This window comes from Narcine bancroftii, chromosome 1, assembly GCF_036971445.1.
Source record: "Narcine bancroftii isolate sNarBan1 chromosome 1, sNarBan1.hap1, whole genome shotgun sequence".
Taxonomy (NCBI): Eukaryota; Metazoa; Chordata; class Chondrichthyes; order Torpediniformes; family Narcinidae; genus Narcine; species Narcine bancroftii.
In genome coordinates, this window is record NC_091469.1 from 224,457,537 (window position 1) to 224,479,274 (window position 21,738).

The 21,738-nt window shown below is 38.9% G+C and overlaps 1 protein-coding gene across 7 annotated transcripts in view; it reads right to left on the minus strand.

Moving 5' to 3' along the window:
* Positions 1 to 21,738, minus strand: part of LOC138739624 (endoplasmic reticulum aminopeptidase 1-like) — a 104,386-nt gene that overhangs the window by 17,254 nt on the left and 65,394 nt on the right. For all 7 annotated transcript variants that reach the window (XM_069892062.1, XM_069892053.1, XM_069892036.1 and 4 more), the window contains 2 exons: positions 10,944 to 11,113; positions 4,246 to 4,325 (listed from right to left, as the gene is read on the minus strand). In XM_069892062.1, coding sequence (XP_069748163.1) covers positions 4,246 to 4,325; positions 10,944 to 11,113 — 250 coding nt within the window. The remainder of the gene's footprint in view (positions 1 to 4,245; positions 4,326 to 10,943; positions 11,114 to 21,738) is intronic.

Consider the following 21,738-nt stretch of genomic DNA (forward strand, 5'->3'; position numbering starts at 1 on the left):
GGCTTCTCCTGTATAGCCAATATTAATTCCCATTGACGACCTTGCCACGAATACTGAGCATCTGAATCTTTCTGCCTCCCTCTAATGTGGGACCTTGGAAATTACAGGCTGGTGAGCCTAACATCAGTAGTAGGTAAATTATTGGAAGGTGTTCTGAGAGATCAGATATAGAAGTATTTGGATGGCCAGGGAATGACTACAGATAGTCAACATGGCTTTATGCATGGTAAGTTGTGTTTAACCAATCTTGTAGAATTTTTTGAGGAAATAACCAGAAAGGTAGATGAAGGAAAGGCAGTGGATGATGTCTACATGGACTTTTGTAAGGCCTTTGACAAGATCTTTCCCCTATCTCTTCTTGCTCCACTCTGATCTTCAAGGGGACCAATTTTGTCCCTCACTCTCCCTTTGGTCTTCATACACCTGTAGAAACCCTTAGGATTTTTCCTAAACATTGTCCACCAAAGCAACCTCATGTCTTCTTTTAGCCTTCCTGATTTCTTTTCTGGAGTTTTTGTCTTACATTTTTTATACTCTTCAAGTATCTTATTTGCTCCTCCTATACCTGCTATACACCTCTCTCTTCTTCTGAACCAGATCACCAATATCCTTCAAAAATCAAGGTTCCCTCTGCCTTTAATCTTGACAAACTCTAAAAATTTCAGCTTTGAAGGTCTTCCTCTTAACAAGCACATCCTTTCCAGAAAATAATTTATCCCATTTCATGCATTCTGGATCCTGTCATTTCCTCAAAATAGGCCTTTCTGCAATTTATAATCTCAATCCATGCCCAGACCTATCCTCCATAATTTTTCTTGGCTTGGCTTCGCGGACGAAGATAATTAACTTGAAACTAATGACATTATGACCACTGGATCCAAAATGTTTCCCTACACATACAGCTGTCCTGTCTCATTCCCTATTGCTTTCTCTTTAGTTGGGACTTTTATATTTGATTTAGAAAACTTTCCTGAACACATTTGACAAACTCAAGCCATCCAGCCGTTTTACCATATGGGAGTCCAGTCAATATGTAGAGCACACATGTCAAACTCTGGCCCGCGGGCCAGATATAATTATATTTGGCCCGCAAGATCATTTCAAAAATGTATTAGAGGTGGCCCGCTAGCCACCGCGCCAGTATAGCGCATGCACAGTAATACAACAAATCCCAGAATGCATTGGCATCAGCCTGCTAATCGCCCCCACCTCCTCTGTTTACGTTGCAGGGACTCACTGTGGACTCTGGTTTTGGCGCCTGGCCGGTGTCAGGGGAAGCCAAGGCCGCTTCCCAGCGCCCGGAACCGGAGGGCTCGGGCCAGACCTCGCCAGGACCGTTGCCCACTCCCCCTCCCTGCCGCAGGCTGATCCGCGACTCACGGTGACGGGGCCGCTGATCCGCCGAGATGCCACCCTGCAGCGAGAGCCGATGCCCCCGCACTGTCGTTGTCCAACCCGATCGCCCGCAAACCCCGCCCTCCCACACACAGGCCTGAGTAAGGATTATGAACTTTAATCTCAGGATAAAACAATCTTCCAATAGTTTCATGTCACAGTGATAAATATATTCCTGGTTAAAAATGGTCCTGCACCTGGATACAAGCTCATTAGGCATAAAATTTGAAAAGTGTGTAAATCAAAGGATATCTGTACCAATGGAAAAAGGGCATGGCAAATAACCTTGCTAGAGTTCATGCCCACAATCAGTCACCCATTTGATTGTTTCAGGAATCATGTTATTCTCCCACATTCTCAATAGCCCTCAGATTTTACTATTCGACAGCACACTAGCAACATTTGACAAATCCTCTATAGAGAAATATTATTTATTGAATATTTTATTTCTCATTTGTTAATGCTTCTGGAAAGAATTTATCCAAAACTATTAATAAACATTTATTTTAATAAGAAAAAAGTTTAACATTACATATGTTGAAAGAAGAGAAAACATGCAGATGTTGTTGAAAATTTTCAATAAATATTTAGTTCGGCCCTCGACTTAGTCCAAGTTTTTAATTTTGGCCCTCTGTGAATTTGAGTTTGACACCCCTGATGTAGAGAGTTAAAATTTCCTACTATTACAACCCTTAGTTTCCTACACCTGTCTGCTCTCTCTTGACAGGTCTGATTTTCCAATTCTCACTATGACCCTATGAGTATTGTCATTCCTTTCCTGCTCCTCATTGTATATGAGCTTCAGTAGATGAGCCCTCTGGTCAGTCCTGTCTGAGTACAGCTGTGATATTTTCCCTGAAGAGCAATGCCACTCCTCCCCCTTTCCTATCACCCCACCACCATTCTATAATCACCTCTGAAACAATGGAAACCCGAATTGCCATGGCTTGTCCCTGGTAGGGTCATTCCCCCCACCCCACCAGTATCCAAAATGGTATACTTGTTATTAAGGGGGATGGACACAGGGGTGCCCTGTATTTCCTGCCTGTTCCCTATCCCTCATCTGCCACCTAGCCACCCTCCTCCTGCTTCCTTGATGTGAGTGTCCCTGAGGAGCATTCCCCTGCCTTGGCTGCCATTCCCAATGTCTTTGATTGGAGGGGAAATAAATAAATAAAGCCTGCCTTTACCCGTATCTACCTGCTGAATCCTTTTTGTTCCTCGAATAGGGTGGCCCTTTCTTACTTCAACTCCTGCACTACTGCTGAAGGCTCTTGAGTCAAAGCCTTACCACTCTGACTCAGACCATCCATCAAAGACCGCTCTGCTACACGGTTCCTCACTTTTACAGTGATGTTCTACATTTTTTTTAAATTTTTGCTGCTGTTGTCTGGGACACCTGACCTCAATTGCACCAATCAATAAATGACTATTATTAAATTTTAGGTACAAGTAGACCCCAACTTTGGTTTGGTTCTGGGACTCGCATCGTAAGATGAAATTATCATAAATTGGGATCTATGTGTACAGATATTTAAAAAATACTCTGACATTCAAGGAATAAGCACAAAAAAAATAACTGAAGACAGAGTTCAGACACACAGTTAGGCCAGGGCATTGGGAGCTCGGATGTGCGGTTGGCCGGGGAGAGGCCCCGCAGTCAGAAACTTGAATGCGCGGGCAGCCATGGAGAGGCCCCGCGGTCGGGACCTCAGGCGGTCAGGGAGAGGATGCAGAGAATTTTTATTCACACATTGCAGTTTGATCCCCACAGCCATGGCTTCGCGGCATCCGATAACTCCACCGCACTGAGAAGGCTGTGTGCAACTCACTGGGCAACTGGGGCAGCGACGTCACCTCTCCCTCCCCAGCGATGGCAATCTTTGCACGTGTTCCAAATCACCCTTTTTTTTTTTAAAAAATGGCATTAGGTCTGACAAAGAACATTTCCTTGACCTCACTATAAGAGGAGCACCGAAATGATGACGTTCATGGGTGGGGGCAGTGGCAGTGAGAAGTGAATTGTGTTAGCTGATTGGATGGAAGCATTTCCTTCAGAGAAGGAAAAGCAACCATGTTGATACAGGTAGACCCCCGACGTATTCCAAACGGATTCTGATCATTGTAACTTTGACATACTGCAAGTCGGAACGTCGTAAGGCGGGTCTAGCAGTATATGGCTTGCTCATTAGCCTGCAGGCTTCATCATCTGCCAGACTACATAGTGGGAATATGAAACAGTTCTATAAAGGATGGAAGAATTTATTATTAACACAGCCTGTCATTCCTAGACAGTTGTTAATCAGGCCCTGAGAACTGTAAGTTTGCTCATTAACAAGTTACACACTATCTTTATGCTGCTTTTGAAGCTTATTTTTAGGGGACATTAGGAACACTGATAAACAAGCTAATATGAAACAATCACCTGCATTGAACTAAATATCTACCCAATGTTTACAACTTAATGCCATGTCCAACGTAACGCTGACAGCTCATGGCACCTTTTGCCAATATTGGGAACAATGGAAAACTCCAGAAAAGGAATGGACATGTAGGATTGAAACGATCCCAACGTCTCCTGGAAAGCATCTGTGATCGAGATGTACTCAGTGATTAGAGGACAGTTATCCAATGATAACATGAAAGACTTACTTTGTTTACATGACTCTGAATTCTCCATAAATTCACGTGCACAGCTTGCAAGCTAGCTCCTAGTGCCTTCTGCAGCCTCACTTGGAGTCTCTGGCATGGGTGAGGAGTTTGCACTCACAGCACTTTACTGCACTGGCTCAGCAGCATGGGGTAGTTACAGAGGGCCCGGAACTACAAAGTATAACAGGCATTATTTACCTTCTTTGGTCTTCATCAAGTGTCTCTTCATTGTTTTGGAATGACTTGTGATGTACGTTAGTGGGATGTGCCATAGGTAACTGCAAATGAAAACAATAATAAGGGGAGATTAATCTCTATGGATCATTTTGAAGATTTACATTTTTTTAAATTTAAGTTTAAATTTAGACATACAGCATGGTAACTGGCCCTTTCAGACCACAGCCCATGCCACCCAATTGTCCTATAACCCCAGATACATTTTGAAAGGTGGGAAAGAAACTCAAGCACCCAGGGAAAACCCACAGAGGCACGGGGAGAACATACCATCTCCTTACAGATGGCGCAGGATCTAAACCTGGGTCGCTGGCGCTGTAACAGCGTTGCACTAACTGCTACGCTAACCGTGCCGTCCCAAAGTCAGTGGCAGGAAATGAACACCTTGTCATTTTTACAACTAATGCTAGTTTTGAATGTACACACATCTGCAGAAATTGTAAAATAAATTCCATGAACTCCAGGCTACAGAAAAATAACCAGGATAACACTCCTTATGGACCATCAATACGAGAAGAATGATAAACCCTTGGATTACTTCAAAACCCAGCGGGATAATTTTAAGAGAAGAGAATTATGAAAATGTCACAAAAATTAGAAAAGGGTCTTTTAGCATCGGAAAAGATAAGTGAATCAATTGCTAACAGTGGAAATGCTCACAACTTCGCTGAGTCACTTATTTTGCCTTCTGTGTTTAAAATAATATCTGACGTTGTGAACTTAAATGCCAAATAAACGATTCAGGCAAGTCCTTTGAGTAATTCCACTGTTTCTAGAAGAATTGAAGACATGGCAAGGAACATTAAAAAAAACAATTAGTCATTTCAGTACAGTCCAAGAAATTCTCTTGGCAACTCTGCAAGAGAACAATACTCTTCTCGATGCCAGATACTGGAACACCTGGACACCAAAGATGAACACATCGGGGTGCTCTTTATCAACTACAGTTCAGCATTTAATACTATCATCCCCTCAAAATGATCAGCAAACTCCGAGACCTGGGAGTTAACATCCCACTGTCTAATTGGATCCTGGATTTCCACACCTCCAGACCACAATCATTGAGGATTGGTAAGAACGTCTCCTCCACAATCTCCATCAGTACCAGAGCATCACAGGGCTATGTTCTTAGACCCCTGCTCTACTCATTTACACCTATGGCTGTGTGGCTCAGTATGACAAGAACACCATCTATAAATATGCCGACGATATAAAGGAAGGGGATGAGTCGGCATACAGGAGGGAGATTGGAAACTTGGTTGAATGGTGCGCCAACAACAACAATGTCACCACAACTAAGGAACTGATTGTTGACTTCAGGAAAGGTGTACAATCCAGTCATTGGGGGATCAGAGGTGGCAAGGATGAGCACATTGTGAGACCTTCCTGGACCCAACACATCAACGGCATCATGAAGAAAGCCCGTCAGCATCTCTACTTTCTCAGGAGTTTGACATCAGAAACCCTGGCAGATCTCTACAGACATGTGGTGCATAGTGTTCCGACCAGTTGCATCATAGTCCCAGTGAGCACAGCTTCTCCACCAGCCTCTAGGGAATGATTGTATTAAACGGCGAGCAGAGGTTGACGAACAGCAAGCTGGCATATGAAGGATCATTCTCCAGGAGGGTCAGGGCAGAGTGAAGGGACAAGGTTATAGCATTATCTATGGAATGGTATTTTCTACAGATGAATTACAATGGATCCAGCGTCTCTGGGAGGTGTGCTTTGATGCATTTCATCACCAGATGCTCAAAGCATCTTATAATGGCGGATTACATCATTTGTCTAAACATTAGACGAAAGAAGTGAATTTCAGAGGTGAGGCGACATTCAGACAATATAGAAGAATCCTGATAAAATGACATCGGTGGGGTTCAAGAGGAAAACTCTCCAGTGGTTGTAGTTACAATGCTCACAAAGGTTGTTTGAGATCATTCAACACAATTATCACAAAAGGAGGTTCCCCCCACCTAATCACCTTTAGCTGCTTCATCAACAAAATTGGTGATGAGGATTAAAAAACTTCTAATCTCTGGACGACGGAATCTATGGGATTTCGAGTAAAGAGGACGGCAGAGGTGAGAATTTTTGGCAAAATCGACGACTGGGGCGGTTGAGCTGCAACAGGACGAAAGCATGTGTTTGTCAGCAGTGAAAAAAGGAAGAAACTCGATGAGAAGACAACAAAAATGTGAGAATAAACAGCACTGGCGCAGCAGATTTACTTTGTTACTAAATAATAAGTAGTGAAAATGGCAGAAGGTTGCTTTGGGAAATATAGAGAAACTGAAGACTATGTGGCTAGGTTCGATATGTAACTGCATAGCCCATGATGTTAGAGATACTGAAAACTGCAATTAAAAAAAAAACAGGCATTGCTTTTAAGCGAGGAGGGGAGCAAAATATTCAAGACTCTATTGGCACTGGTAAAACCAAACACTGAGCCTTATAAAGAGTTGTGTGACCTTGTTGGAGATCATCTGTCCCCAAAACAAATTGTAATTGCTGTAAGATACAAATTCTATACCAGGAAGCAAAAGGCTGGAGAACAGTAAGCCAATGTTTAGCGAATTGAGCAAGTTGTCCGAGACATGTAGTTTTGGTGACTTCTTGGACGAAGCTTTGAGAGGAAGATTTCTGATTGGTTTGGCGGACTGCCCAACAAAGATTGTTGAATTCAAAAAATTTGACGTCAAGTCTGCCTACGAAATAGCATTGAGTTTTGAAATGGCCGATGGTAACACTGATATTATACAGGGGAGCACGTGGTGAAGAGAATGGACCAACGAGAGTCCTTCTGCTGTGGGAGAAATAACCACAGCCCTGATACCTGTTATTCCAGACCCTAAGTGCTATTTATCTGATAATCAAGTCAAAGTGTCCAAGACAGAACAAAAAGAAAGAGGAGGGTAGCAGGAGGAAGAAAAACCAGAAATTGAAGCATAAAATCTTTCCAAGTTAAAAACCTCATGGAAAATGACGCAGTGAGCCCCAGAGAACAAAGTGACTCCAAGCATGTCAGAAATTCTTAACAACGAACCGGTCGGTCCACATGGAACTTGACACAGGGACGGCTATGCCATAATGCCAAAAGATCTGAAAGAAAAACTTAAAATGAAAAAGTAAGCACTCTTTATTCTGATCATGATGGCGTCTAACTGGGCAATGGGGCTTGCAGTGTATGAAGCTTGCGGCGTATGAAGCTCACGGTGAATGATTACAAACTAAAGCATCGTCCTGCAAACAAGAATGGCCAAACTGATGCATTATTGCGCTTACCTCTGCCAGCGACAGAACAGACTGAAGGGAATATTCATTGGACTGTGGAAGCCAAAACTATCAACCAGGAGCAACTGCACCACTTGCCCATCACAGCTAAGGCTATCAGCAAAATGATACAAAAAAAGAGGCCACACTGTCAAAAATTCTGTACTTCACCTTGAAATGGGTGGCTGGAGGCTGACAGCATCACCCCTGAATTGAAAGCTTTTTCTACAAGGCGAAACTAAATATAAATTGAAGAGGGTTGCCTGTTGTGGGGGACAAGAACTATAATTCCCAAGAAATGGCAGGAGGCCTTGCTAAAGGAACTCCACACTAATCATCTAGGAATGGTTTGGATGAAGGCACATCTAGCATGGACATTGAACAAGATGGTTCGGAGATGCCACATCTGCCAAGAAATGCAGAAGCTGCCCCATGGAAGTGGCCATCACAACCACAGTATCGAATTCATATTGATTTCACTGGTCTATTTATGGGGGGAACTTTCTGATTATTGTCGATGCACAATCTGCCATTTGGGAGTGTGTGGAAAAGGTGATCAACGACAATGGAAAAGACAATTGAGAGCCTACAATGTGTGTTTGCAGGTTATGGATTACCCATAGAACTGGCTTTTGACAATGGACCTCACTTTGTGTCAGACGCTTTGAAGCAGTTCCTGCCAAACAACAATGTGCAGCACCTATTATCTGCACCCTACCCTCTGAGTACAAATGGGGAAACCGAGCGCTTCATGCAGACTTTTAAACAGGCGATGGAAGCCAAGAGCTCGTTAAAAACATCACGGAATCATAAAATCGCAGAATTTCTGTTATCATACACACCAACACCGCACTTCACTACAAAACGCACGCCGACAGAACTGATGTTTGGACTCAACTTGAGAACCCGACTTGCACCCAAACATCAGACTTCATATTCAGCAGTTGACATCCCTGAGTAAGCCAACAAGATGTCTGGATATTGGAGAACAAGCATTGGTACGGGATTACAGGGAGCATTAAAAAAAACATGGGAAAGAGGTGTGCTTCTCAAGAAACTAAGTCCATGTTCATATTTGGTACTAGTGGGTGACAAGATTTGGAAATGATACATCGACAAGTTAAGACCAATAGAGGATCCCATTTCAGTGCCAATTTCTGATGATCTCCCTGACCTTCTGCCTTTGGCACAACCCGTCTCTGCTGCCCCATGGATAGCCCCATTACCAGTTACTGAGACACCATCCTTAGTGGCTGCACAGGGAGGGGAAAGATGCTGGCCAAGCACCAGACACACGGCCAGTAGCATCAGCCAGCGAGGAGGTTATCTGCTCCAGAAAAGTCAAAAAGTTGTATTCCTGTTCAATGTTCTTCATCCCAGAGAAGATCCAAGAGAAAAAGACCCCTCCAGAAAATCTCAAAGACTAGGTACTGTGACTTAAAAGACTTTGGGTGTTTCTGGTTAATGCATTTTCAAGTTAGATTGTGATATCTATAGTTAAAACTATTAATTACTTAAGTTAATCGGAAGCACCAACACCACACCCAGAATTCTCTTTATTTCTTTCTCTTTTTTTAAAGGGGGTGAGAAAATAAAAATCACCTGTACATAGATTGTTGGGGGTATCTGTACATTTTGAGGCAGTTTGTGATGTTATTTCCTTGTTTGTTGATGGAAAATGAAAAATAAAATAGTTTAAAAATTTTATGCTCAAGTTCTCTGTAGTGTTTAGAAGTGTTAACATATTTAAGTTAAACTTTATACTTATTTACAAGTAGGCACAAAATATTTTTTGAGAGGAAGAGTGTTATGGAAACACACATGCATGTGTTATGTCATAAAAGGAGTTACATTTGTATTGTGTGTTTAGTTAGATGTAATCATGATCAGAATAAAGTGTGCTCATTGTTTCTCTTGTGTGAAGCGATTCTTTACAAGAAATACACAGCACATAGAATATATCTGAGATAAGAATCTTCCCATCTACCACCATTAACTGCCAGGGGTTGATTACAAATGGAGGATTCCTCCTTAGACATACAGAAACTTAAAACAGCTCCCAAGTACATTGCAAACATCTGTAGAAGTGGGAGGACATGGCTATCATTTTTTGAAAAAGTACCTAATTAAAAACACGACCAAATATGTAACATGGGAAAATGTTCATTATTTACTTTCTGTTATTTGAAACATGGTTTGATTTGGAAGATCATCATGTCATTTCTCACCAGACAGATTTCATCCCAGCTGCATAATTTGTTTTCCTATTTGCACTGCTACCTCAAACTTGCTTTAGACAACAATTGCAGAATGTTATATGAGACGCATTTTTCATTGTGATATGCAGAAAGAATTTAACTAATTTGGGCATATTATGTGTGGACTGCATCAACTAAAATGCCAAACAGCAGAAGTCCCGTGAAACTAAGTTTCTTCATTCCAACTGAACGGGTAATTCTGACACAAGGATTGAGATGCAACATCATACAACAGCGATTAAAAAAAATTTCTGTAACATTTATCAAGTTCATTTTTAGCTTCATGGAATTAAATGTTGTGCCATATGTTGGCAAGGGAACCATACCTCTGACATCGGAAGCCACAGAGAACCGTCATCATCCTTTAGGCACCACCCAGCCTCTCCAGCCTGCCAATCAGGTGTGCGCCTGCCCACCAGTCGGAGCACACACTGTCATTGGCTGGCCCCATACATCACAGCCCCTGCTCAGCAGAGCAGGATATTTAAACCTGAGCACACCATTATTCATTCTCTTTGCCATGTGGTCAGGTTGTGCACTGATTCCAGGTCATGGTCACCACAGTGGATGTCATCCAGAGTGGAACGCAGGTAAGGAGCTAGCAATCCTTAGGCAGACCAGGGTATCACGGGCAACCCAGCAGATACTGACATTGTAGCCACTGTCCTCTGTTTAGTTGGGGTTAGAGGGTGTGTTTCTACCCCTTTGGTAGCCAGTCAGGGCACCTCATCAGGAGTCAGAACCCCCTGCCCACTGGTCATTACTCCCGGGCTAGGTGAGGGTTCGAACACATTCCTTTGTTGCTTAGGCTGGGATTCCAAGGCTGGGTGCAAGCCAGTAACCTTAACCTGTGTGTCTGTGAAGCTGCTTGTATTGAACCTGTTTAGCTTAATTTATGTCTAGGTGTTGTAGCTGATGAACTGTGTTTGCTCTGGAACTGCCCCAGAGCCCTTTTTACTGTGTATTGCTTTAATAAAGCATGTGTATTGTTGCACCACACTGTGTCTGGACTCGCTTGCCTGCTGTACCCAAAAACGAACCCTTTCCACCCAATACAAAAGCAAAGATATATGTGGTCGTTACCATGCTCTGGGTGGAGAAGTTTAGTCAAAAGAAAATAATAGCAATAATTACCCTGCAGTTTCTGAATTTGGATCTTGGGCATTCGAACCTTTCTGAAAGTACTCTTGATGCAAAAAGACTCGTCTTCCTTTCAGGGTAACAGTTACCAATGGGAAGCCCTTCTGGAGGGTCCAAGTATTCATCATTGTCTTTACGTCAAGGCCATCTTCCATAAACCAATGCTACAAAATAAAAATAAACATTCTAAATTGTAACACATTATTCTTTACCACTTCTATTTTTATTTTAAAATGGTCTCTTCTTTAATTTACTCCAGCTCATGGAATTCAGTCGATCACAAATGGCAACTTATACTGCCATCTTTCAAGGCAAAGGAGGAAAAACCCAACACCCAACCCCAACCAACCAATTTTCCCTTGCAACCGCTGCAATCGTGTCTGCCTGTCCCGCATCGGACTTGTCAGCCACAAACGAGCCTGCAGCTGACGTGGACTTTTTACCCCCTCCATAAATCTTCGTCCGCGAAGCCAAGCCAAAGAAAGACACATGTATGCAGAACCTTAGAACGTTACTGTGGAAGGCCAATCAGTCAGTCCTCCTCAGGTCTGTACCAGCTCCACGTAAAAGCAATCCAACTATCTCACTTTCTCCTCACAGCTGTCTGAATTTCTTCTTTTCAAGCACCTATCCAGTTCCCAATTGAAGCTCCTTCAAACCTGGCAAAACATTCCAGAACCTAATGAATCCCACGGACAAGGGTTCTTCATGGTACTTTTTGCTACACCCTTATACGTTGTCCTGAGGTTCTTTTTTTTGTGAAAACTTTATTTATTAAATCATGATGGATATGCTGAACATACAACTTAAAAAAGTAAGACAAAATACACACATTATTTTTTTTTAAATAATCCCCCACTTCCCCAAACCACCTACCCCTTCCCACCCACCTCTAATCTACCCCCAAAAAAAGAGAAAAAGGAGATCACATAACATAAAATTCATCAATTAATTACCATGGTTCGGAGCAACACCACTAGCGTGCGGAAGGGGGATTTAATAATTCAACCCCAATAATCCAAATATGGGCTCCAAGTTTTACAAAATAAGGAGTAATTATTACATAAATTATGTTATCTTTTCCAATGGAATATAAGATCTCATCACCAAATGCCATCTTTGAATACACAAATCAATCTCATTTTTCCAAGTAATTGCCCAACATTTTCTAGCCACAGCTAAAGCCAATCTCAAAAAACAATTTGAAATCTATTTAATTTCAATTCTAAACTAATATTACCCAACAAGAACACCACAGGATCTAATGAAAATTTCACTTTCAAAATAACTTCTAGAAATTCCTTGTTTATTCCAAAAAGGTTTCACCATCTCACATAACCAAGTAGAATGTAGAAAAGAACTTACCTCCTACGACATCTAAAACATAAATCCAAAGAAATAAAATTATACTTTCTTAATTTCTCTGGAGTTAAATATAATTGCTAAATAAAATTATAATGAACCAATCGATACCTTACATTTACAATTTCAGTCAGACTATCCTTACATAAATTCATCCAATCATCTTGAGAAATACATATACCTAAATCTTTTGTCCATTTTAATCTAGATTTATGAATATCTGGCTTAAGCATTTTATCCTGTAATAAAGCATACATCTCAGATATAAATCCCTTCTTGCCACCCTCAGTAAATAAAATTTCAAACTTAGATCATCTAGGTAACTGTAAAGTACATCCAAAATAATCCAACAATAAGGCTTTAACATGATAATAAGAAAAAAAAGTATTCAAAGATATATCATATTTCTTTTTCATTCTTTGAAAAGAAATAAAATATCCTACTTCTTAACAATCTTGCACCAATGTTCTGTGGTTTTTAACTCTTCCATTCATTGTAACAACTTCTCGCTAGTTACTTTCATAATTATATGTCCATAAGATCCCCTCGAAACCTCTTTCATTCCAAAGTGTACACCAGCAGATTTTTTTCAATCTAATCACATAAATGAAGGCCATCATTCCTGGAATCATTCTGGTAAACGTCCTTTAGATGCTTCACTCAAAATTTGACCTAGTACTCCAGTATGGCCAGATCAGTGTTTGACAAAGGTCCACTGTGTATTCCTTGCTCTTGAATTCTATGCCATTTTAGTCCAGAATCCCCACACACTTCTAGAAATCACTTACTCAATTTTCCCTTTCAATAAACTAAATCCACATATGCCTGATCTCGATCTCTCTCTCAACATCCAATTTTCCCCTATTTTTCAAATATTTCAGTTTTTTTTTGCTCAATTCAAATTAATTGCACTGCACAAGTGACTAATAATAAAGAATGTAATTAACATGACTGAAATAATAGGATTGAGCAAAGTTATGAAAGGAAAATTATGATTGAGTAACCTGTTGGAGTTCTACGATCACAGATGGATAAAAGGCAATCAGACAATGCGGTGAATTTTGATTTAAAAAAAAAAGGCTTTTAAGAAGGTTCATATATCAATATGTCTGGACTCCACAGAAGTGCAGACAACATATTAACATTGTTTGAAAGTGAAATGCAGGGGAGGGGGGGGGGGTGAGTGGCAAGATGGCGTAGAATCTAGATGTGTAATCTCGACCTCTCTGGCCAGACTTTTAAGAACCCGTTTTTAACTTTTTGTTTTCAAGTTTAAACTTTTTAAAACTTAGTTTAAAGTATTAAGGAACTGTTATGGCCATTAATGGTAAAAAGATTAAACCTCAAGTGCAGAAGAAACTACATTTTCAGAGTGTTGAAGATTTAGGGCCTAAACAGCCTGCTACGGTCTCAGGTTTACTTTCTTCCGTGCCTTAACCACAAAGATTGCCTGTGGGAGCTGAAAAAATAACTACTACTCACCAGGAGAAGGACAGCGCTGGAATTACCCGTTCTCAGGAGGAAGGTGCGTGTGCCCCTGAAGTGGATCCCGATTCTGGCAGCCTGCCGACTTTAACGGAGGGAGCACGCAAGAAGACGACTCCATTGCTTGAAATGTCTCAGGAAGTACTCCAATCTGAATATCTTGATCTCTTCCGTGAGTTTTTGAAACAACAACGGGTTGCAGGGGGAGACCAGCGTCGACCCCCTGAGGAAGTCGGGGTGCCGTCACTGGGAGTCCAGACCCACAGTAAAACTGTTAAACTGCCTGTTGTTGAGTTGCAGCAGGAGCTGCAGTTACCTAGTTCTGCCACTACGTTAGAGAAAGCAGGGCTGAGCTTTTCTGAATTACAATCTAAACAGTTAAACGTTATCATCCAGCCTATGCTGAATGAAATGACTCAAAGGCTCAGTTTAGAACTGAATACAGTTAAAATATGTGTGGAAGCATCTAGTGAAGATTTTAAAAAATTTCAGACTGCTTTTTTGGAATGTCAACAGCAAGTGGCTTCTAATACAGAAAAAGTGTTGGAGGTGGAAAAATCCGTTAAAGAATTGCGAGAACGTGAGAAGGAGTTAGAGAGGAAAGTAGATTATTTGGAGAATCAAAGTAGAAGGAATAATGTGAAGATTGTTGGTTTGCCAGAAGGTACGGAAGAACAAGATCCTCTTCGTTTTTTTACCGAATGGATTCCACAAATATTGGGGCAAGAATTTTTCTCTGAAGGCCTGGTATTGGAAAGAGCTCATAGAGCCTTAAGAAGAAGACTTCTGCTTGGTCAATCACCAAAACCCGTAATAATTCAATGCTTGAATTATTTGGACAGAGAAACAATACTTCGTCTAGCAGTGCAAAATGCAAGACAACGACAAGCTCCGTTAATGATTCAGAATAGTAGAGTTTTTTCTATCCTGATTTGAGTCAAGAGGTTATTCAGCGTCGGCGTCGATTTAATCCAGATAAAGAAGTTTTGTGGCGTAAAGGCTATTAAGTCTACTTTTCGCTATCCAGCAGTGTTGAAGGTGTTTTGTGGAGACTTTAAATTTCAGTTTTTTGAGAATGAGTGTGAAGCAATGATTTTTGCTGAATCGTTGCCAGATGTAAGAGGACAAAGACGTAGCCCACCATTGTCTCCTAAAGAAAAATCTGGTTGTTCTGGAAATGGAAGAAATGGGAGAAATGGGAATGGAAAGAGACCAATTTCTCTTGAAATGGGGTCACCGAGTTTGGAATCTCTTGGATGAATAGAAGAACTTTCTTATTCTTACTTTATTTTTATGTCATTATATCTTGTTCTTATCCTTTGTTTGGTTGGGGAGGGAGAGATTTGCTCTATGTTCTACTAGTCATCAGCCACTGGTGGGTGATCCACACCCAAGTTTTGTTTAGGGATTACTACCTTTTGGTAGTTTTTTGGGTTTTTTTTTTTAAAACTTTATCTTTTTTTTTATTTTCATTTTATTTAGTTTTTAATTTGTGGTTTCTTTTTCTCCTATTGGAGGGCCTATTTACTTTATATATCGATATTATTAGTTTTTAGTAATATTAGTAGATATGTCAAAGTTGAGGTTTGCTACTTTTAATGTTCAGTCCGATTAAGTGTAAACGTATTTTGGTGTATAAAATTGATGTCGCTTTTTTACAAGAAACACATCTGAATGTCAAAGAAAGTATGAAATTGAAGAGGGACTGGGTAGGGCATGTATATTCTTCTTCATTTAACTCCAGGGCTAAAGGTTTAGCAATTTTGATACATAAGAATTTATCTTTTGAATTACAATCAATGGAGGAAAAGGCAGGATGTATTCTTAAATTAAATTGTAAGATTTTTAGTGAACTTTGGACTTTACTTAATATTTATGCCCCAAATGAAGATGATGAAACATTTATTTCTGATGCATTTTTATATCTGGATCAGGCTAATGAGAATGTTTTAGTTGGTGGTGATTTTAATTGTGTTTTGGAACCTTTATTGGATAAGTCCCTGAAGTCAAGAAATCTAAAATGGCAGTTCAGGTTCAAGCGTTGATGAAAGATCTCAATTTAGTGGATATTTGGAGATGTCTTAATCCAACAGAGAAGGATTTCTCCTTTTATTCAGTTAGACATGAATCGTTTTCAAGGATTGACTTTTTTTTAAGTATCGGCACATTTACAGGGGAAAATACAACAAGCGGAATATAAAAGTAGGGTGATTTCGGATCATTCTTTGTTATACTTTACATATACAACTTCTGAGAAAGTTCAAGTGGCTTATCATTGGAGGTTTAATATAATGCTGTTAAAAAATAGAGAATTTATTGATTTTTTGAAAGAACAAATTAATTTCTTTTTGAAAGAAAATTCTAATTCTGTCCAAAGTAAGTTTGTAGTATGGGACGTTATGAAAGCTTATTTGAGGGGACAAATAATTAATTATACTTCTAAAATAAAAAAGAATTGATTAAATCAAGAGTTTTGAGTTAGAGAAACTGATTAGTGAGTTAGAAAAGGAATTTCAGAGAGATGTTACAGAAGATCAGAAAATAGAATTGTCCAGGTTGAAACTGGAATATACTTTGCAATCTTATCAATTTGAGTGTATGATTAATAGGACTAAACAACGATATTATGAATGGGGAGAGAAAGCACATAAGGTATTGGCATGGCAATTAAAGAAAGAACAGGTTTCGAGGACTATTAATGCTGTTAGATGGAATTTGCTTATTATGTATAAACCTCGTGAGATTAATGATGAATTTTGTTCATTTTATAAGAAGTTATATACATCTGATGGGAAAACAAGAAAACGGATCGATTGATTTTTTTAAAAATCACAGTTGAACTTACCGACATTAGAGGATGTAGATATACAGAAGTTGGAAGCACCATTTACTGACTCGGAAATTAAAATGGCTATGATGGAAATGCCGAACAGTAAATCGCCTGGTGATGATAGATTTTCGGTCGAATTTTATAAAATTTTTTACGATGACCTCTCCACAATGTTTGGAGATGTACTTCGTCAGGTTGGAGAACATTATGAATTGCCTGAGTCTTGTTCTAGTGTTTTAATTACAGTAATTCCAAAGAAAGATAGAGATCCTTTGAAAGTATCTTCATATAGACCGATTTCGTTGTTGAATGTAGATTATAAAATTATAGCTAAAATTTTAGCGAATAGATTAGCTAAGTTTTTACCTCATCTGATTCATATGGATCAAACAGGTTTCATAAAGAATAGATATGCCTCAGATAATATTTTACATGTGATTAGTTTGATTAATAGATTTCGACAATCTTCAGACCACCCGATGGTGATATCTTTAGATGCCGAAAAAGCGTTTGATAGAGTTGAGTGGAATTTTCTGTTCAAAGTTTTGGAGAAATTTAAGTTTGGTCCTTTTTTTTTTACTGGTTGGATTAAGGCTTTATATAGTAATCCGGTAGCTAGAGTATTGACGAATGGTTTGATTTCATAGGAACATAGGAAGTAGGATCAGGAGTAGGCCAAAAATGGCCCATCGAGCCTGTTCCGCCATTCAATACGATCATGGCTGATCTAATTTATGACCTAACTCCACCTACCTGCCTTCTCCCCATATCCCCTAATTCCTCTATCATGTAAAAATTTATCTAACTGAATTTTAAATATGTTTAATGAGGCAGCCTCAACCACTTCCCTGATTAGAGAATTCCAAACATTCACTACTCTCTGGGAAAAACTATTTTTCCTCATCTCTGTCCTAAATCTACTCCCCCAAATCTTGAGACTGTGTCCTCTCATTTTAGTTCTCCTCGGCCAGCTCAAAAAGCCTTCCTACATCTATCCTATCCATACCCTTCATAATCCTACATGTTTCTATAAGATCTCCTCTCATTCTTCTGAACTCGAGCGAATACAATCCTAGATGATTTAATCTTTCATCATAAGTCAACCCCTTCACCCCAGGGATCAACCTAGTAAACCTCCTCTGGACCGTATCCAAAGCCAGTATATCCTTCTTCAAATATGGAGACCAGAACTGGACACAGTACTCCAGGTGCGGTCTCACCAGTACCTTATACAGTTGCTATGTTCCTATGTTTATATAGTAAACCGGTAGCTAGAGTACTGATGAATGGTTTGATTTCGGAACCGTTTAAACTGACCCGATCTACTCGTCAAGGTTGTCCTTTATCACCAGCTTTGTTTGCGTTAGTGATCAAACCTTTGGCACAGTTGATAAGACAGAATACACAGATACAAGGTATGAAAGTTTTAGATGAGGAATATAAAATTAATTTATTTGCTGATGATGTACCTAACAAATCCAGCTCAATCCCTTTTGCATTTGAAGGAGTGTTTGATGCAATATGAATGGCTTTCTGGATATAAAGTTAATTGGAAAAAAAGTGAAATATTACCGGTGAGTGAAGGAGATTATTCAATTTATAAGAATATTCTTAATTTGAAGAGGACGGATTGAATTAAGTATTTGGGTATAATTATGGATGTCAATTATCAATCTTTATATAAATTAAATTATGTTCCGTTAATAAAAAAATTAAAACTGATTTGATTAAATGGAAAGATTTACCTATTAATTTATTGGGTAGAATAAATACAATTAAGATTAATATTTTTCCACGTATACAATATTTATTTCAATCTATTCCGTATTTACTTAATATTTTTTTTTGAGATTTGAATAAAATGGTTAGGGAGTTTTTATGGAGTGGTAAATTTTCAAGAGTAGCCTTCAATAAATTAACTTGGAAATATGACCTAGGGGGACTATGTTTACCACATTTTCAAAATTATTATGAAGCAGCCCAACTTAAATTTATTAGTTCATTGGGATGGATTTGGAACAGCCCCTTCGCTGGGCCAAAATTGAGATGGCAAATATCTTTGAATTTGAAATACATCAATTTTTGTTTAGATGGAATGTAAATTTGTTACAGCAACATAATGTGCCTATACTAAAACATTTAATGAAGTTATGGACAAAGAAAAAGAAAATGATAGGTTCTAGTGGTGAACTGTCGGCCTTGACCCCGTTGTATAATAATCAACTTATTTCTTTCTCAATACATAATCGAAGTTTATTACATTGGAGATTTAAAGGTGTGGAAAATTTGGGAGATTGTTTTAAAGAAGGTAAATTTTTATCTTTTGATCAGATGAGAGACAGTTATGGTATTGATAAGAATTCTTTGTTTCTTTATTATCAAATTCGATCTTTGGTAAAGCATGTGTTTGGTAGAGATATGATTTTACCTGAAATGACTAAATTTGAGACTTTTCTTATGAAGGCACCAGAGAAGGGTTATATTTCAGTTATGTATCAAATATTACAGGATGGTATGGATAAAAAGAGTTGGGATAAATCTAAAGGTAAATGGGAAGTGGAGATTGGTTTTATTTTTTCTGAGGATGATTGGTCAGATATTTGTTATGATAGTGTAACTAGACTGATAGATGCATGTTATGCAATGATTAATTATAATTTTTTATATCAATTATACTTAACACCTGAAAAATTTAAAAAATATGGTTTTCATGAATCTGATTTGTGTTTTAGATGTGGTAACGCTGTTGGAACTTTTTTTTTCCATGCGGTTTGGTCATGTATATATCTTTTTGGAAGGAAGTACAATTGTTTCTGGAATACCTGTATAAGATTAAAATACCTTTAGATCCAACAGTATTTTTATTCGGTAGTTTGTAACCTCTGAAAGGTCTGGGATTAGATAAATTTCAGCTTGCTTTTGTATATTTAGCATCATCTGTAGCGAAAAAATGTATTGGTAGTACTTGGAAAGATACAAATATGATTCATATTAATGGCATAATGAGATGAAATATTGTTTAATAATGGAAAAAAATCACATGTTTCGCGTGATAACTATAGTTTTTTTATGAATAAGTGGTTGTTATATTCAGAATATTTACATTTTGATTTACATTGATTAGATCTTAATATGTATGTTTAATTTTTCTTTTTTTCTCTTTTTGGCTCTCCTTAGGACAGTTGGCTGAAAAGGGGGGGGCTTCCTTTTTTTTATATATATATATAAAATATTACGTTCATGTTTAGTTTATTGTTATATATGTTACTTATTATCTGTATTTTGAACGAATAAAAAAAGTTTAAAAAAAAGTGAAATGCAGTTGGCATTATGAGTCAAAATCCTGATTCAGGACTCGATGAAAGATAAACAGGCCACTTCCCTCTGTGAATGCAGTCTGATCCACTGAGTGGCTCCAGCCATGTGATTTTTTTACTCTAGATTCCAGCATCTGCAGTCTGTTGAACCAACAGAATTTGAGATTAGGTTATTGGTCAACAAGCACAAAGTGAGAAAAAATGAATCCATCTCAGGTTGGCAATCTGGGACTAGGAAGATTTTGCAGGGACCAGTGGTGGGGCCCAGCTATTTACAATCTTTATCATTTTTTTTTAATGGACTCTTACTTGTGCACTTTCTTACACTCTCTCTATTGCACAGTTTGCTTATATTCATTATCTGTTTCCAGTTCTTTATTTGTTTACATGTGTACACTGTGTAAGGTTTTTATTTTGCACTACCAATTAATGGTAATTCTGCCACACTGGTAGGAAAAAGAATCTCAGGGTTGTATATGATGTCATGTTTGAACTCTGACAATAAATCTGAAAACTTGAATCTGGATTTGGTTGAGGAGACCAAATGGCGTTTTCTAAATTTTGCTGGTGATATTATATTAGGTGGGATTGTGAAAATGGAGAAGGTTGAAAGGCTTCAAGAGAATATTAATAAGTTGAATGAGTGGGCAAAAACATGTCAGCTTGAATAATATGTGGAAAAATGGAGGGCCAACCTCTAGGATGAACAAGAAGAAAGCTGGTTATTTTTAAATTGTGAGAGATTATGTGGAGCCTACATATATTTAAAGTGAAAGTGAACATTCAAGCACAACAGATAATTAAGGAAGGTAAATTAAATGTTAGATAACGAGAGGAGTTCATCTGAGGATTAAAGACAGCTTAACAACAACAGTACAGGGCATTGGTGAGATTGCACTTTGTACAGGTGACATGGCTTTGTTGGTAAGGAATGGCATTATTCAAAAGAAGTGATATAGGATCAGAAGATCTAGAATCATTGTGGGTTGAGTTAAGAAATTACAAGTGTAAAAGAATACTGTTGGCAGTTACATGCGGACCTCCAAATGGAAGCTGGGATATGGACAACATATTACCACTGAAAAGGTGTGCCAGAAGGGCAATGTTAGAATTTTAACATGCAAGTAGATTGGGAAAACCAGCTTGGGAATGAACCTCGAGAAAGAATTTGTAGTGAAATGGCTTTTTAGAGCAGCTTGCTGATGAGCCCATTTGGCGATCTGCTATACTAGATTGGGCAATGAGATAGGTAAAATTAACGATCTCCATGTAACTATCCAGTCTATCCTTAAATGTAACCAATGATCCCGCCTCAACTACGTCTGCCGGAAGCTCATTCCACATCCCTACCATCCTTTGTGTCAAGAAATTTCCCCTCATGTTCCCTTTATAATTTTCCCCCTTCAATCTCCCCCACTCTTAATTCAAAAAGCCTATCCACATTTACTCTGTCTGTCCCTTTTAAAATCTTAAACACCTCTATCAAGTCCCCCCTCAATCTTCTACGCTCCAGAGAAAAAAGCCCTAGTCTGCACAACCTTTCCTGTAAATCAAACCTTGAAATCCTGTCAACATTCTTGTGAACCTGCAAGATTCAACATTCTCTGCACTCTTTCTATTTTGTTTATATCTTTCCTATAATTTGGTGACCAAAACTGTACACAGTACTCCAAATTTGGCCTCACCAATGCCTTGTAAAATTTCATCATAACCTCCCTACTCTTGAATTCAATACTCCGATTTATGAAGGCCAGCATTCCAAATGCCTTCTTCACCACACCATCTACCTGAGTGT